Genomic DNA, 17,301 nt, shown 5'->3' with positions numbered 1-17,301 from the left:
CTCCATGTTTTTGTGTTTTAAATTTCACCTCTGCACCCTTCAGTCTTAATCTCCTTCTAACCCTGTTTGACCATCAAACAAGCAGACCATAACTCCTTCTGTAACCCACTTTCACCCACATGTTCCCCCTCTAATGCTGGTATTTAACTTCATTTTTTCTTATTTAACAGCTGTTTGTCAAATTAATAATATAATAAATTCTTCTTTAGACCTTCCTTGTGGGATTTCTATCTTTATCACATATTCACACAAACAAAAAACAAGAGCAGTCGTATTTAAAGTCGACATTTGAAGCCTTTATTTGGGATCACAGTGGAGCACAGCTGTTGCAGCTGGCTGGCTGTGAAATGTCTGGCTGCAGCGTCCGCCCTCACATCACTCAGCGTGCTGCAATACACAAGACACGGGTGTTTATTAGCAACCACATACACAGTGTCACATGTTACTCATGACCGCACTCAGATCACATGAGAGGGCTATGAGGTCATCTTCGACAGAGGGTTACATCGTCTGCTCTCAGATATGTTCTTGTACTGAAGCCTGCTGGCTAATTTTAATAAATTCTTCTAAAAGGTCATTCAATTTTGAAGCATGCTGTAATATCGAATGTATTTAGTTTGCGAACCTTGCTTCCTTGGTCACGGGTGCGGACGCGGAGCTTGTTGACCTGCGTTTCGGCCGTATCAGCCCTCTCCGCGGCGTCATCCAGCTCGTGCTGCAGCTTCCTGTACTTGGAGAGGCTGGTGTTCGCCTGCTCCTCCTGCAGAGAGGAGGAGACGGGAGGCTCGTTGGTTATTCAAGCATTCATCAGCGAGCGTACAGAATTGTTAAACTTCTGATTGTTAACTCACCGCTTCTTCAGTCTGTCTCTTGTAACTCTTCACTTTGACCTGCAGCTTGTCGATGAGGTCCTGCATGCGGATCAGGTTCTTCTTGTCTTCATCAGCCTGCACACACAACGTATGTAAAAAAACATTCATTCATATTTCCATACCTTGGCATGTCTTATGTGCAAACAGTGTTGGTTTACCTGGTAGGAGAGCTCTTTGATTCTCCTCTCGTACTTGCGTACTCCCTTCTGATACTCCTGGCTCTTCTTTTGCTCTAACTCCATTTCATTCTCCAGTTCTTTGACCTACCAGAAAGAGCAGGAAATCCACTTATTACACATAAACTTCCCATTACATGTATTATCGGGTGTGATATGATAGGGGCTTCACAGTTCTTGAATTCGTCTCATCTCTCACCCTGGCCTCCAGCTTCTGGACCTGCTTCTTGCCGCCCTTGAGGGCGATCTGCTCAGCTTCGTCCAGACGCATCTGCAGATCCTTTATGGTCTGCTCCATGTTCTTCTTCATCCTCTCCAGATGGGAGCTGGTGTCCTGCTCCTTCTTCAGCTCCTCGGCCATCATGGCTGCCTACAATCAAACAAAGGATCAGAGATGAACATTACAAGTAATCTGAGAATAAATACCAAATAGCTGAATGTTACAAACAGGTCAACCTGATTACTAGCAAACACCCTTCAGATACATTCCATTCTGTAGTGTAAATGTTTACTCCATTTCTTACGTCAGTGATGGCCTTTTTGGCCTTCTCCTCGGCATTACGGCACTCCTGCACGGCATCGTCCACCTCATTTGACAGCGTGGACAGATCGTTCTCCAGCTTCTTCTTGTGGTTGATCAGTCCAGTATTCTGCAGCGAGAGAGATTTAACAAATAATGTTAGGATTGAAATTTCAGTTTATCTTGTTTCGGATTTAGATTTTTGTCATTTGGATTTTTGTCATTTGGTAACCACTAGTTGGGATTACGCAGTCAGAGCAGCTGAACCAGACAATAACATACAGGCGAGAAAAACATACTTTTGCTAACTATTTTCAGCTAACAACCACACATACTGGCTAGCTTGACAAATGAACCCCATCATACCGATCGACTGAAGGTAAGTGTCCATTCTTTTGATGATTTGTTTATGGAGGCATCCTTTTTCTAAAGGCCCTGCAGGGTGGTGTTAAATCCTCCTTCCTACCTGAGAGTGCAACAGGTTGACTCTCTCGGTGGCCTCCAGCAGTTCGTGCTCAGCTAGCTTGCGTGCCCGGTCGTTCTGCTCCAGCAGAGCCCTGAGCTCCTCCACCTCCGCACCCAGGAGGTTGTTGCGGCGCTCCGTCACTGCAACCTGCTCCTTCAGCTCCTCGTTCTGGTGAGTGGTGTCATCCAGCTCCAACTGAATGTCCTGGAGGCACAAGTGTACGGTCAGAGGGGTTGAATGTGTGGCATTTGCTAATGAATGTTGCACCACAGGTTAGGTTTATTAGGAGGATGCCAGATGGACTCACTTTGATCTGAACCTGCAGGTTTCTCAGGAGTTTCTGGGACTCTGCAGCCTGCCTGTTGGCATGACTCAGCTGCACCTCCATCTCGTTGAGGTCGCCCTCCATCTTCTTCCTCAGGCGCACAGCCTCGTTGCGAGACCTCGCCTCTGCATCCAAATTAGCCTGCAGGGACTCCAGCATTCTCTGGTGGTTACGGCTACAAGTTGAAAGAGATAATGGAGAGAGAATTGTTAGTATGGGATGGCCAATGGGATGATTTACTACAAAGAAAGATGAAACAAGTAATCAACACAATTTACCGAAGGCTGTCAATTTCCTCATCCTTCTCCGCCAGCTTTCTGTCAACCTCTGACTTGATCTGGTTAAGCTCCAGCTGGATGCGCAGAGTTTTGCTTTCTTCATGCTCCAGAGTGCCCTGAGACAGAGAGACAGATACTTAATGCTTGAATATGTGTTGTGGGTCAACCGTGCCAGAAAAGAAAAATAAGAAAGAGGAAGTGCTTACTTCAGCTTCCTCCAGAGCAGCTTGAATCTCGCTTTTCTCCAAGTCCAGACCCTTCTTTATTTTCTCCAGCTCGTGGATGGTCTTCACTCCCTGACTGATTTGATCAGACAGGTCAGAGATCTCCTCTAGGGAAGTAGAGAGATAAACATTTATATATATCGTATATAAAGTCAAGGTAACGATCATATTCACTATGGAAGTGAATATGATGTGACGACAGGTACCTTGGAGGTTCTTGTTCTCCCTCTTCATCGTCTCCAGATGATCCAGAGACTCTTCATATGAGTTCTTCAGTTTGAAGAGCTCAGTGCTCAGGCTGCGAGACTCTTTTTGAGATCCCTCCAGCTCTGACTGGCACTCTTCATACTTCTGTTTCCACTCAGCCAGCACCTTGAGGAATAAGACACATGTTTGCTTTTGAGAACAAATCAGGAGTTGGCCTGGCTGTACATGAGACCATAACCCAGTACTATTGTCACCAAAACATATGCAAAAATGGATTACAATGTATCTGACTACATTGGGTGATTGCACATGTACCCTCTATATTAGTTGCCATACCTTGTCAAAGTTGCGCTGCTTCTTGTCCAGCGCAGCAGCTGCAGCATTGGAGCGCTCCAGATCAATGACCAGGTCCTCGATCTCTGTCTGGAGCCGATGTTTAGTCTTCTCCAGGGAGGAGCACTTGGCATTTGTAGCCTCCACCGTTTCTTCAGCGTCCTGCAGACGCGTCACCAGCTTCTTCCTATTGAGAGGTAGCCACATGTAACTCTCATTGTTCAAAGCATCACTGCATATTCGTCGAATTCTGTACGTTGAAAACAAATCCAACTCACTTGGCTTCCTCCAGCTCCTCGGTCCTCTGGATGGCGTCAGTTTCATACTTAGTCCTCCACTGAGCCACCTCGGCATTAGCCTTGGACAGACCTCTCTGCAACTCAGCCTTGTTCTCCTGCTCCTCGTCGTACTGCTCTCTCAGAAGGTCACAGTCGTGTCGAGATGACTGCAGTGCATGGGCCAGGGCGTTCTTAGCCTTGTTCTCCTCCTCCAGCTGTTTCTTGAGCTCCTCCACATTCTGGCTGTAGGAGTTCTTGGCTCGCTGGAGCTGTGAGACCGTGGACTCGCGCTCTTCAAGTTTCCTGCCCACCTCGGCTACATCATGGAGAAAAAGGTACCTGTATTAGTACCGGGTCTTTCAAATCAGTTTGTAAGGTTTATGATAACATGAATGCTCCTTACCGCTCTCAGCCTGAGCACGGGCCTTCTGGGTAGTGGTGTCGTTGAGCTGCCTCTGGAGCTCCTCCCCCTTGGCTTTAGCCTCGTTCATTTGGTCTTCATACAGGCGGCACATCTTCTCTGAAGTGGCCTGCAAACAAAAGATGCATTTATAGATGTTTGAGGGATTGGTCTAGCTGAACCCTACGTTCAGATTGTCTCTCCTCTACCTTGCCCTTGGACAGCTGCTCCACGGTGGAGGCCAGATCATCGACCTCCATCTTGGCCTCGGTCCTCTCCTTCTCCAGCTTCTGCTTGACTCTCTGCAGGCTGTCGATCTGCTCGCTCAGCTCCGCCACGCTGTCTGCGTGCTTCTTCCGCAGAGTGGCGGTCGTGGCATCGTGGTGCAGCACGGCTTCCTCCAGGTCTCGACGCAGCTTCAGGAAATCAGCTTCCCTCTTCTTGTTGAACTCGATCTGGGCCACGGTCGCCCCCCCGGCCTCCTCCAGGCGCTCGCTCAGCTCCTCTAGCTCTCGAGCCACATCGGCACGCTGCTTCTCCACCTTAGCCCTGCAAGCCCGGTCGGCCTCCAGCTCCTCCTCCAGCTCCTCCGTACGAGCCTGGGGGAAAGCAATGCTCAGTTAGTTTGCCAAAATGATGACTGCTCCAGTGGCGGTTCTAGAACATTTTACATGGGGGGGCAAAGGGGGGGCAAAGGGGGGGCAAAGGGGGGGCAAGAGGTCATGCCAGGGTGGCATGGGAGGGCGGACAGTACGTGGTATTTTATACTGTATATAACCTATTTATTGTTCATTCCTGCCCTAACACAAGTGTTCTTAATGCACAAGAGAAACAAGGTGTTCAGACAAACAATCGGGTGCCCTTTGAGTCCCCCAAGCTTACTTCAATAATTTTAAATGAAAGGAAACTACAAAATGTATTTTAAAGCAATGAATTAATGGAACAGGTTTTTTTGCATTACAATGTAAAACTAAATATATATTTTGTTTTTAAAAAATTGGTTTTCTTAGTATTAGACAGACATATTTGCATGTCCTCACTAAGCATTATTACATATTAATTTAATATCAAACAAATCAAAATGGCCAATTATCCCAAAATGTTGCTGCTAATATAATCATATGCTTGTCAACTTTAACTGATCAAAAAGAAATTCTGAAAAAATACTTGAATTATCTATGAAATTGCAATATTGTCCCTCAGTTTGTTTCAACCCCGTCACGCCATACCATTTACCCTCCTATTAAAATAATGGATCAGTCCATGTGTGGATCAGTCCATGTGTGATCTGCATTGAGGGAATTACATCACAAAAGTGTCAGTTTCTTCTCTTACCTATATTTCAGTTTTTGTATTTTCAGATTAAGATTGACAAGCTCAACATTTCAACTTATAATGAAGTACACAAATGACATCACCCATCTCTTCAGAGAGCTACAGGTGACCTGTGCAGCAACACATTTCAATCAATATTTGTCAATACTAAGAGCTGCTAGATTGTGCTGCTGTGATGGAATATGTAAGGAGAATAAGAACATACCATGTGGTCCAGCTGGAGTTTCATCTGCCTCCTGATCCCTGCCTCTGTCCCTCTTTCTGACACTTCATCTTTATTCCTCACATACATTTCTTCTTCTTCACTAATGTCTTCATCTCCTCCTCTTCCTCCTGCTCTGACCCTTCTGGTCTCTACATCTCCTCCTCTTCCTCCTGCTCTGACCCTCTTCAGTGAACTCTCTTTTCCTTTTCCTCTTTCTGTTCGTCCTGATCACTTCTCATATGTCTTTGTGTTGTTGTTGAATCACTCCTATACTCTGGCCTGCAAGAGTCTACTTGTGAAAAGCACTGGTACAAATGCTTGTATAACTTTACGCGTTAGGGCCATGTAGCCTAGCTAATATGTAGCATATCATATAACATCAGAAAGTATTGATCAAGCGCACACAGGCAGCTGTGTTTGGATCCAGTTTTTACGGTAAAGGATGTATCCTGGTTTCATTGATCTGGCCTCATTGCTGTGATGTGTAGTTTACGTGGATTTAATAGTAGGCTACCGCGTAGTTTAGCAAAGTGATCGATCTCCCAGCTAACGCTGTCTGCGTAGTATTTTGTAACGTAACGCCCCAAATAGCGCCCGTCTGTTAAACGCTATCGATTCAAATGGCAGCGTTTTATTAATATTTAGTTTCAAGCTCTCGTCCTTAGTAAAAACAAAACTAGTGGAAAGGGAAATGCTCCCAGGGGAAGCTGATCCATAGGTGCTGGGACAGCTCGCTCCCTCTCTGCAGCTCTGTGAGCCGCGGTCTGTGTTAACGCCACTCCGCAGTTTAATGCAGGGTAGCTGCGTTTTTAACGGGCCTAAAATGATATTTAAAATGATTCACTTTTAACTAATGTAATGCTTGTTTTGTTGCTTGAGAAGCTTGTGGAAATAGTGTAGGTTTGTTTTAGTACAGTTTTAGGGAAACAAAAGTTAGGGGGGCAGCTGGGGGGGCAAGGCTCTACAGTGGGGGGGCAGCTGCCCCCCCCGTAGATCCGCCCCTGGACTGCTCATGCCTGAAGGTAAGAGACTAGTTTCTACCTGTAGCTCCTTTATCTTCTTCTCCAGCTGATTGACCAAGGCTTGCTCATCTTCAACCCTTGCACTCATAGAATTCATTTCAAAGTCTTTTCTGTAAGAAAACATTCGGCAATCTTTGTTAATCATTGCTTTTTAATAGCAAGAAGATATTTCTGTAAATATATATGATAACACTCACTTTTTCAGCTTCTCTTCGAGTTGCTGCTTGTCGTTCTCCAAGTCCATAACCGACTCCAGGGAGAGTTTCAGATCTCCCTCCAGCTTACGTTTGACCCGTTCCAGGTCCATACGCAGCTTCTTCTCTTGCTCCAGTGATCCCTCCAGCTGATTTACAGAAGAAACGTTAAAACATTTGACATGTCATGCATACAGTAATACCATCTTTTGCTTTAAATACACTCACATCATCTACTTGTTGCTCCAGCTTTGCTTTGGCTTTGGTCAGAGTGTTGACTTTGTCTTCCTCCGCCTGCAGGTCATCCAGAGTCTGCTGGTGAGCCTCCTGAAGAGCCTTCTTCTCTTTGGTCAACTTCAGGATGGTTTCATCCAGCACTGCCATTTCCTCAATCAGGTTTTTCACCTGCGAGCCAGAAGAATAAGCACATTAGACTCACATAAAGGAGAACATCTAAAGAAAATCTAGATCGTTCTGTGGCCTCTGTAGGCCTGTCACTCCTCTATCCTTACCTTGTTCTCGGTGGAGTGTTTCTCCTTTTCCACTTTAGCCAGAGTGGTCTCCAGGTCGTCGATGTCTCTCTTCAGCTCGGCGCACTCGTCCTCCAGCTTGCGCTTCTTGGCGAGAACATTAGAGCTGATCTCCTCCTCATCCTCTAGCCTCTCCGTGACCTCCTTCAATTTGGCATCCAGCTGGATCTTAGTTTTGATGAGCAGCTCACAGCGTTCCTCTGCATCTGCAAGATTGTCCTGCTCCTAAAGAAACAGGATTACTTGTTGAGTGTTTTCCCACGCTACAATCTGTCTTTTCAAAAGCTGAATGTGTGAGTATGACTTACTGCCTGCAGCTGTAGAGAGAGATCCTTCTTCTCTTGGACCAGGCTGACCTGCTTCTCCTCCAGCTCTTTGCGCTTGACCTCTGATTTATCCAGAGCGTCCTTCAGCTTGGTCATCTCGTCCTTCAGAGCGGCCAGCTCTTTCTCGGTGGCGGCGCTCTTCAGCAGGGGCTTGATTTTGAAGAAGAGCTTCATCCAGGGCCAGTGCTTGACAGCGTTAAAGGCACGGATGTTCCACTGGATGATCATGAGAGCCTCCCTAAAAAGACAAATCAGGATGGATTAAAGAGTTTTCTACCTTTTTTTCTTGTCAAGTTTTAAAATAAATATAAAATGGCACAGAAAACAACCATTCCCATCGGGTGTATTCCGGTTTTACTGGATGAAAACGATGCTATTGTTGGCATTGGACTTCATATTTTTCACAAAGTTGGTCCACAATAAAAAATGTGGCAAACCTAGTTCTACATTTTTATCTAAAAGTATTGGATAAATACGTTGGCCGTGCAAAGGCCCAAAACATTTCCATTCTGAGAAACGCGCTGCAATTTCAGAAACGATGAAAACACATGCGCAGCTGCAACTTGCGCAGGGTTTAATGAAAGCGACTAAAAAGTGATGCTCACAGCTCGGACCGCAGCATTGGCGTTATGATATTATAAAGTTGGCCAACGATCACTGTCACTGGAAAATGACTAGCTAGGCTGCTGTAAGCTAGCTAGCTAACGTAGCTAACCTAGTCATTTCAAATAGACTCACAAAACTCTTATGAAACAGACTAACTGTGCCAAAAGTGGAGACAATCGTTTGCTTGAAGAGAAGAAGGAAAATTAGGCAGCTACAAGTCTGGATAAATAGTTTGAGGCTTCTGCCACTTATTATACAAAAGTCAACTTAATTAAACCAAACTAAACATAGAAATATGATATCAACATCCACTTGTATAAATAACAGTACAATTAAAATAACTAAATATAAATCCGCACATTTTGAATATTACTTGGGGCATTGATGAGATGTTGCTGGAGTTCATCGCGGTTAAATCGAGTAGAAGTCAAGTTCAGATCAAGTTAAGAGAAGAAGGTCAGAAAGATTTATGGTGGAGCTCCCCGTTTATTTATTTAGTAACTCATTTTGGCACTAATCCTGCTGCTATCCACTCTCTAGTATCTAATCATACACAGAGGGATGGGGAAATGAAATCATACACCTTTGATGTTTCATCACCGTGCCCAAACAGGGTTACCAGATTTTGTCTTGATTTAGTCTCAGTAGAATGGCGCCTCGCAGCCCTAAATATGGACCCGGTCAAGGACTCCCTGTCAGTCTTTAGAGGGTGAGTTTGAGAGAGCTTGCACACACTCCAGGGTGGGAGGTGAGTGTGTGTGTGTTTGGGAGGGGTTGATGATTGCATTTTTGACATGACTCCATACCGGGGTGCCTCTCAAAAGGTGAGCGTCTGTGTTTATTTAGAAACTAAAGCCCTCTGTCCAACCACCGACTTTAATCCTCTGTCACCCGCCACATATCCCACCAATGCACTCACTTAGAAGTGCAGGCGCCGCGGACAAAAGGGTCCAGGGGCCATGGGGCATCTAGGGGGGGGGGGGGGGAGGGCGGGGGTTGTATTTTTAGGGAGGGCCTCAAAGCAGCTGCCACTTGACATATGTCGCCACCTGGCTCTGCGGACATCGTCAGCATTGTTTAACTCAGAGAGAGAGGATGGAGAGAATGGCCGGAGACCTGCAGGAGTGTGTGTGTGTTTGTAGGAGAACGACAGGGCCCTTATTAACTGAAGGGCCACACACATGCCTGGTCACCATACAAGGGCGAGCACACGCCTCACACACGCCGATAACACTGCCCTTGCATGCCACACATACTGCAGCAAGGGAGTGAACACTGAGGTGTAGAGTAACACAGGATGATTGTGTTTCTATTGAACCTGTTCAAAACAGCAACTGTTGGGGGGGGTCTTAACGTCTTAACCTTCCTGTGAGATTTCAAGCTTTTCTCTGCCTGTTAATACATTTCCTATTCAGTCAGGTTCATAAAAATGTTTGATTTAGTCAATGAAAGTTTCTTCTTACCTCATATCTGAGAACTTATTCAGCTCCTTCCTCAACATCCTGCCCCGAGCGGCCGCCTGCAGCAGCGTCAGGATTTTAGCCAGACGCTCGTCCCTCATTTCCTCGAGGACACCCAGCAGGCCGGCCTTAAAGAACACCTACAGGAAGACACCGGGGGGTAAAAGGAAACAATGATTAAGGGACACCTCACCAAAAAAGAACCTCATGACACAACTAAAACTGAAATTCAACAAAAAATTACACCATCAATTTTGTAATCCTACCTTTGTGTGTCCAAATCTGTACTGGTTGTGGTCGATGTCCAGGGAGGCCAGCAGCTTCTCTGCAGCCATCCTGCTGTCCATGAACTTATCATCAGGGATGCATTGAGGGTTCAGGATGCGGTAGCTGAATCGATGAATAAAAGAGTATTTTAGGATATCAATGGGACCTAAGATCGATGTAAGAATATGTAGAAGTGATCTTATCTGTACCGCTGTTTGAATTCAGCGTAGAGGAGGCGGTTGGGAAAGCCTTTCCTGCAGATCCTGATGCCTTCAAGCACGCCGTTGCAGCGCAGCTGGTGCAGAACCAAAAAGGCGTCCATGATCCCTGCAAAAACAAGTAAAAAAAACTTTGGCCAAATCCTATTTTTTGGCTCTTTGGCTTTAGACATGCAGCATGATGATGATGCTGCTGTGAGTTACCTGGAGTCTTGGTCTCATTAGGGATGATGCAGCGCACAAAATGAGGCTGGGTGCTGCGCAGGTTGGTCATCAGCTTGTTAAGGTTTTCCTGTAGGAAAGGAGAGGTACAGCAAATCAAGTTAAATTACTAATAACATCTTGACTATTGGTCAATTAAAACTAAATATGTAAATCTTATTATTCTGCAGGACTTTCCTTACACGTGAGTTCCTTGATGTAAAGAGGAGAGAGCCAGCACAGACTTAAAGTGATGTTCATGTGATCATTGCCCTAAACATCACTGCAAGTCTTAACTGCCTCCGTCCCAGCCGTCCAATGACACCATTTCTCGCACCACACGCAACATTGAAAGATATTCAGAATAACGTCTGTCTGCAGTAACGGATCATTTCACCCTGTGGAGTCAGTCTCACCTTGTGAAGCTGAGACACGGTCTGGAAAGACGCCGCCTTCTTCCTCTTTTCCTTGGTGCCAGCTTTGGGTTCAGCCACTGCGAGGTGATACACAGACTGATTAATTTCGGTTGGTTTCCTTCTTTATGCTACAGCCTTCTGCCAGAGACCTGTTTACTGTACCTGAGTCTGAGTTCACGTAGCTCTCGTACAGAGAAGCTATCAGCTTGTTAGACGACTTCCGGAAACAAGCCACCACCGTCTCGTTCAGAGGGTCTTTGTTTTTCTCCAGCCAGCCAGCAATGTTATACGGTACCTATTGAAGAAACAGTGACATCCATTATTATTTCATTCTGTATTTAAGGATTAAGGTTGAAAGGGCTTTAGTGAGAACACTTACCACGCCGGCATAGTGCCCCAGCTCAAAATGCGCCTCGTACTTGCGCTTCTTGTCCGGCCGCGGCTTTTGGAAGTTAGGCGACTTGCCGATGTGATTATCGTACATCTTGGCTTTGAAGCTGCTGTCTGTGGCCTTTGGGAACATGCACTCCTCTTCAAGGATGGACATGATGCCCAGCGGCTGGAGGAAAACAGAGGGTCACATATACGTGTCTTTGAAACTCATTTATGATTTTCAATTGAGGATAAAACGCTTCGTTCACCTTTTCGATGAGATCGATGCAAGCTTGAAGGTCGAGCCCGAAGTCGATGAAGGTCCACTCGATACCCTCCCTCTTGTACTCCTCCTGCTCCAGGATGAACATGTGGTGGTTGAAATACTGTTGCAGTTTCTCATTGGTGAAGTTGATGCACAGCTGCTCGAAGCTGTTGAGCTGCAATGAGAGAGTAACAGGTGTTCAGAGGGAGATTCAGAAACATGAAAAACATATTCCTGCAGAAAATAATTAATCACAATCAGAAACCAATAAGCACCTGTTGATACTTAACCAAAATATGGCCATAGAAATAGAGAAATCTATTTAAAAAATATTATAAATAATTGCAGTACGGATCAACTTACTTCAAAGATCTCAAACCCGGCGATGTCCAGCACCCCGATGAAGTACTGGCGAGGCAGCGAGGTGTACAGCGTGCGGTTGATCCGCCCCACCAGCCACTTGAACATGCGGTCATACGTGGCTTTGGCCAGAGCGCCGACGGAGAAGTTAACCTACGCACGTGCACACACACACACACACACACACACACACACACACACACACACACACACACACACACACACACACACACACACACACACACACACACACACACACACACACACACACACACACACACACACACACACACACACACACACACACACACACACACACACCGCTGTCATTCACATGAATAGCCTCTGTTGCTTAGATACCGAACTCTAGTGTGTGTGGAGTGGCAAGTGTATTGACTGTATTGATTAAGACCCGTCCATCAGGCAGAACTGAATTTTATTCTACTCTGAAAACATTTGACAGACTAGGAACATGTTTGATCTGATTTAATATATGTATTATGTTGTGCCTCATCATTGTCTTACAGATATTTACATCAATAATGAAACATAGACTTTGGATGTTTCATCTCCTCACCTGTTCGACGTTCTGCCCCTTCACCACGTACTCGTTCCCCACCTTCACCCTCGGGTGCAGGAGGCTCTTGATGAGGTCGGCTGAGCTGACGCCCATCAGGTACGAAGCCTTGTCCGCACCTGTTATCAAACGGGACAAAAGAAACCATAAATAACTTGCGTTTATCTAATCTATTCCTGTCTTTGTTCCGGTGTCTTACTTTCAGTGCCGTCGGCCTCCGCCTGCTCCTCGCGCTGCTTCAGCTTGAACTTCATGTTTCCAAAGTGCATGATGGCCCCCACTATTTTATAGCAGCCGTACTTCTCATCCGACAGAAAGCCCAGGATGTCCATGGCATGCTGTGAGGAAACAGAGGTAAGTCATGTTACAACTTTAAAACATAATCAATGTTTCCCATGTGGAATTAGCCCTTTTGATCATTTAAAACATGTTAATATATTTTCCTCCGCTGCAAAATGAGGGCTCTTACATCAGTGGCCATCAGCTCCTGTCCATCGTCCATGTTCTCCACGGAGATCACGCCCTGGGAGCAGAAGTGGTAATCGTACGGGTTGGAGGACACCAGCAGCATGTCTGAAACAAAACGTTTACAGAGTCTCGTTCAGAGTCCTGCAGAGGGACGTGTGGAAATATCCAAACGCAGCCCGAATAACTCACCTAATAGTTCGGGTTTCTTCTGCGACATGATCTGGTAGTAGATGTGGTAGCTCCTCTCTCCGGGCTGCTGGAATATAACTCTGGATTTTTCCAGAAGATCTAAACAGCAGATGGGAGAGTTCATATTAGACGTGTAACAAGAAGAAATACAGCATGAATTCATTCTTTGAATATTAACTCACATATGTCGATATCAGAGGAGGCCAGTTTGCCAGTCGGTCCAAAGTGGATCCTAATGAACTTGCCCTGTTAGGGAAAGGAAAGGTAAATTAGCCAAATAAATAGCAGTATTTTATTTCACATTAATGTTTATACTGTATACAATATGAAGGGGGTTTTCCAGGTACTCACAAAGCGGGATGAGTTGTCATTCCTTAGCGTTTTGGCATTTCCAAACGCCTCCATGGCGGGGTTCGCCTCAATGATTTGATCCTCAAGAGTCCCCTGGGCCAGACAAAATAAATGTTAAGTAAGTAAAATGCTCAGTCACATTATTTTTTATGACATAATTAATTATTAATCGCTGTTTTGTATTTTAAACTTACCGCTGTTTTCGTGGCAGGACCTTGCTGTAAAGGGGAAGGTAAGAAGCCTGTGAGTGTCAGGTCTCATGAGGCATGATTGAATAATGCTTTCACAAGGAAAGGGGGACATTATGACCAACTGGAGAATTAGATAGTGATTGTTAAAGCTGTGGTAAAAAAGACAATGGCCACCTTGTTTTATATGATGGTGTGAACGCGGGGGAGATAAAAGGTAAAAGGAAAAATTAATACAAGAAAGTCAAAACTCAAAGCAAAGGGAAAGAAAATGGAAAAATTTGAGCCACAAAAAGAGGAAATGACATGGAAAGGGAAAAATAAAAATAGTTAAAAAATCAATAAGAAAGAGTAAAGTGGCTGGAAAGGGCTTCACAACAATGAGGGTAAAGACATGAATGTAATTTCAGATTCACCATGAGGGAAATGTAAGGAACGGTTTAAAGGGGATTCCTGGGACCAAAAATGAAGAAAATACAGCAAAAAAGAAAAAAGCTGGGAACAAAAAAAAAAGGTTGCCACATCAGCCTTACTCCTTTCTTGGCAGTTGATTCCCCAATAGCTGCCACATTGGCAAAATACTGAATGACACGTTTCGTGTTGACAGTTTTGCCAGCACCGGATTCTCCGCTATAGGAGTGTGAAAAAATAACACAGTGTATATATACAACAGGTAAACACCGGTCAGAAAGCTGTGTAGCAAAATAATTACAAAACAGGAAGGAAAAGTAAAAAATAAAGATTTCAGTAAAAGTCAAAAAAGTTGGCGAAAAAATATGAAATCTTTAAAGTTGCTGTGTGTGGACGATCTATATTGTTGTATATTGCTGCTTATACAGATCTAAAGCAGTAAATACTTACGTGATGAGCATGGACTGGTTCTCCCGATCTGAGGAAGAGAAAATAACACCAGGCTTTTAACAACTGACTGACCAACGTGAGCGTTTATATTTTGTATCAGTGCGTATGTGTTTGTTTGCTAAAATGGAAAAAGTATTAAAAGCTTTGACTTACTAAAGTACTTATTCCATATTTGAATACAAGTCCTGCATTCAAAATATGTTGCTAAAGTCAACTCATTGTTTTGTTTTTTATTATATATTATAATATTAAGTAATTATTATTGATGCAGTGACTTGTAAGATACATTTTAATGTAGCTGGCTGCAATTGAATAGTTTTAAATATTATTTTCCAATTAATTCACTGTAACAATTCATTGCATTTCACATGATCATTATAGGTTTTTAAAAGTAAGTGAGTACTAAATGGCATTACATTAAAACACTTAAATAAATTATAAGAACCTCAAATGTTTTACGCAGGTACAGTACTTGAGTGAGTGTACTTTCCACCACTGTTTGTGTGTACTGTGTGTGTTTATAATATCTTATAGTGCACTCACTGCTCAGCATGTCATTGTATGCATTGTCTGCGATGGAGTAGATGTGCGGCGGCGCCTCAGAGCGGCGTTTGCCTTTGTAGGCGGCGACCACAGCGGCGGTGTAGACGGGAAGCCATTTGTACGGATTCATCGTCACACAGAAGAGCCCGGAGTACGTCTGAGGAGGAGACACAACATTATCATACAACATACAAGGTGACAGGCTGACATTGATCAGGCTTGAACTGTGTAACTTCATCTGGATCATGATGCCTCTTTAGGGAACATGGGAACATGGGATGGGGGAAGTACTGTCGCTCCATAACGGGATACTCACGTAGATCATCCAGGCAGAGTAGCGTCTGCGCAGGTTGAACAGCACCGAGGCCTCGTTCAGGTGCGTCAGCATGGCCATGTCTTCGATCATGTCATACTTCGGAGGATTCATCTGCTGGATGTCGCTCTCCTTCACCGTCAGAGTCTGAAGGGACGAACACAGGCGGGCATGAGAAAGGGATCATGGGAGTTTAAAGTGTTTTCATGTATACACAGTGATGGTTACTTACCCTTCCATCTGTGCTATCAACAATGACTTTGTCATCGCTGCGCTCCTTGATCTCGATCTCGATGTACGCTTCCTTTTCATCCGGGACCCAGGCCCGCTTCTTACCTAACAGGACAGCAGAAGGGGGGGGGGGGGGGGCAGTGTGAGGGAGGAAGCAACAAAACGTTCCACAATACACATGTTGGCAGAGATAAATAAAAATATATATTTAAAGAAATACAACAAAAAATCTCTTAGAATATGTTGCAAATATACTCAAATGGAAATCTTAAAACTTTAATTATGTAGTTCCTTTAACAAAACAATGTTATGATCAAATAATGATACATGGCTTTACTTTAAAAAATAAAGTATGTGGTATTATCTAACTCGTTTTATAAAGTTATATTACATTTGTATATTGTGTTACTTATTTTACCACAAGCTAAAAATCTTGTGATATTCATTTTATAAAGTTATGTTATTTAACATGTGGTGTTTCTAACACCAAATAACTATACATTCTGGATAACTTAGGGCACTTTTACACACTATAATACTATTGTGTTAAAAAAAAAAGAAGCACACCAGTGCAATAAAGGCAACTGCAATTTCGCTCCATCTGCTGATTGTTTATTTAAAAACAGAAACTAATTAAACGTTGAATTAAAAACGAAGTTAACCTGTGATCTGAATATTTGTATTTCATGTGATCTGCCCTACGAGGTTTCGTTTCTCTGAAGTCTCATAGGCCTACCGTCAAAAGCCACGGTGTGCGACGCCATCATCTCCAGCTCAGATTTGCGTAAAAACTGAGCAGCCTCCCCGAACTCCTTCGTGTCATAGCGTGACATGGTGGCAGCTGCTTCCCGGTCCGAAAACAACCGGAGGGACCAGCGACTCAGACGAGGTGAGGAATTCCTTTTGTGGGAAAACAAAACTTTGCATTAGGGTGAGTAGTTCTTTAAAACTTCAGTCTTGATGAAAAACAGAGTGGCCATGGAGACACGTGTGCGTAAAAAGCGCAAATCCACCACCACCAAGTGAGAACAAAAGAAAAAAAAACTGAAATCGCGTTATCTGACACCTGCCAGCAGAGATAAACAGTATCACTACATTACTTTAAGGATATTATAACTAAACAAGACGATTTAAAGGGCAGCCAACCGCGCGTAAAATGCGTAATCAACCTACCAAACAGGCAAAAAGCTGTCCACTGACTTCAGGAAGATCACAACGAAATGACAACTTGCTGAGATGTGCCCTCCTTTATACTGTGTTCCTCAAGGTCACGGTCAGTGAACATTTGTCCCTCATTAGCATATGCCACCTCCTCCCACGCCTATTGGTGCTGGGCGCCTGTCTCAATTGACACAAAAGGAAAGCTACGTTTTTGTCATTGCGCTAAACCCAAGCCGGCTATTTTTGTATCCCAGTTATTTTATGCACTGTACACACTGGAGGGAGTGGGAGAGAGTTGCATTCGGAGCATCCCTGCAGGGGAGAATTTTTTCACTCAGTAGAATTTGAAGGGCGCTACATCATTGCCTCACAAAACATGGAAATTAAGCCCCAAATTAAAGAATATGAAAGATGATTCAGGTTCAGTTTAAGTACAAATCTAGAAATGGATTATTGATTTTATTCTCACTTAAACTCCTGAACTCTTCCCACTTTAGGTGACTGTGATGCTTATTGCCTCTAAGTAATAGCCATGCAGCCTTCTTGTTGTTATGTGCCCAGAG

At 44.3% G+C, this 17,301-nt stretch overlaps 1 protein-coding gene across 2 annotated transcripts; it reads right to left on the bottom strand.

The window, feature by feature from the left end:
- Nucleotides 1-274: 274 nt before the first annotated feature.
- On the bottom strand, nt 275-16,787 carry myh7ba (myosin, heavy chain 7B, cardiac muscle, beta a). 2 transcript variants are annotated; one of them, XM_034212283.1, is made up of 43 exons: nt 16,751-16,787; nt 16,314-16,477; nt 15,579-15,682; nt 15,350-15,493; nt 15,034-15,190; nt 14,491-14,518; nt 14,163-14,259; nt 13,636-13,659; nt 13,442-13,534; nt 13,273-13,336; nt 13,091-13,189; nt 12,903-13,006; nt 12,633-12,771; nt 12,434-12,552; nt 11,860-12,009; nt 11,501-11,671; nt 11,239-11,418; nt 11,022-11,154; nt 10,860-10,936; nt 10,447-10,534; nt 10,234-10,351; nt 10,024-10,147; nt 9,761-9,897; nt 7,674-7,929; nt 7,348-7,590; nt 7,064-7,240; nt 6,839-6,984; nt 6,661-6,751; nt 4,289-4,678; nt 4,083-4,209; nt 3,680-3,995; nt 3,405-3,588; nt 3,068-3,233; nt 2,844-2,968; nt 2,638-2,753; nt 2,342-2,534; nt 2,035-2,238; nt 1,573-1,698; nt 1,248-1,418; nt 1,031-1,135; nt 852-947; nt 626-760; nt 275-387 (listed from the first exon to the last, which is right to left on the bottom strand). In XM_034212283.1, the coding sequence occupies exons 2-43, from the start codon at nt 16,408-16,410 to the stop codon at nt 376-378; spliced, it is 5,826 nt and encodes a 1,941-aa protein (XP_034068174.1). In that variant the 5' UTR covers nt 16,411-16,477; nt 16,751-16,787; the 3' UTR covers nt 275-375. The 2 variants fall into 2 exon arrangements, with proteins under 2 accessions (XP_034068174.1, XP_034068173.1); XM_034212282.1 differs by lacking the exons at nt 14,163-14,259; nt 15,350-15,493; nt 15,579-15,682; nt 16,314-16,477; nt 16,751-16,787 and having other exon boundaries at nt 15,034-15,181.
- Nucleotides 16,788-17,301: the final 514 nt, after the last annotated feature.

The sequence above is a fragment of the Gymnodraco acuticeps genome, unplaced genomic scaffold (genome assembly GCF_902827175.1).
Source record: "Gymnodraco acuticeps unplaced genomic scaffold, fGymAcu1.1, whole genome shotgun sequence".
NCBI lineage: Eukaryota > Metazoa > Chordata > Actinopteri > Perciformes > Bathydraconidae > Gymnodraco > Gymnodraco acuticeps.
This window is presented reverse-complemented; position numbering and strand designations above follow the sequence as displayed.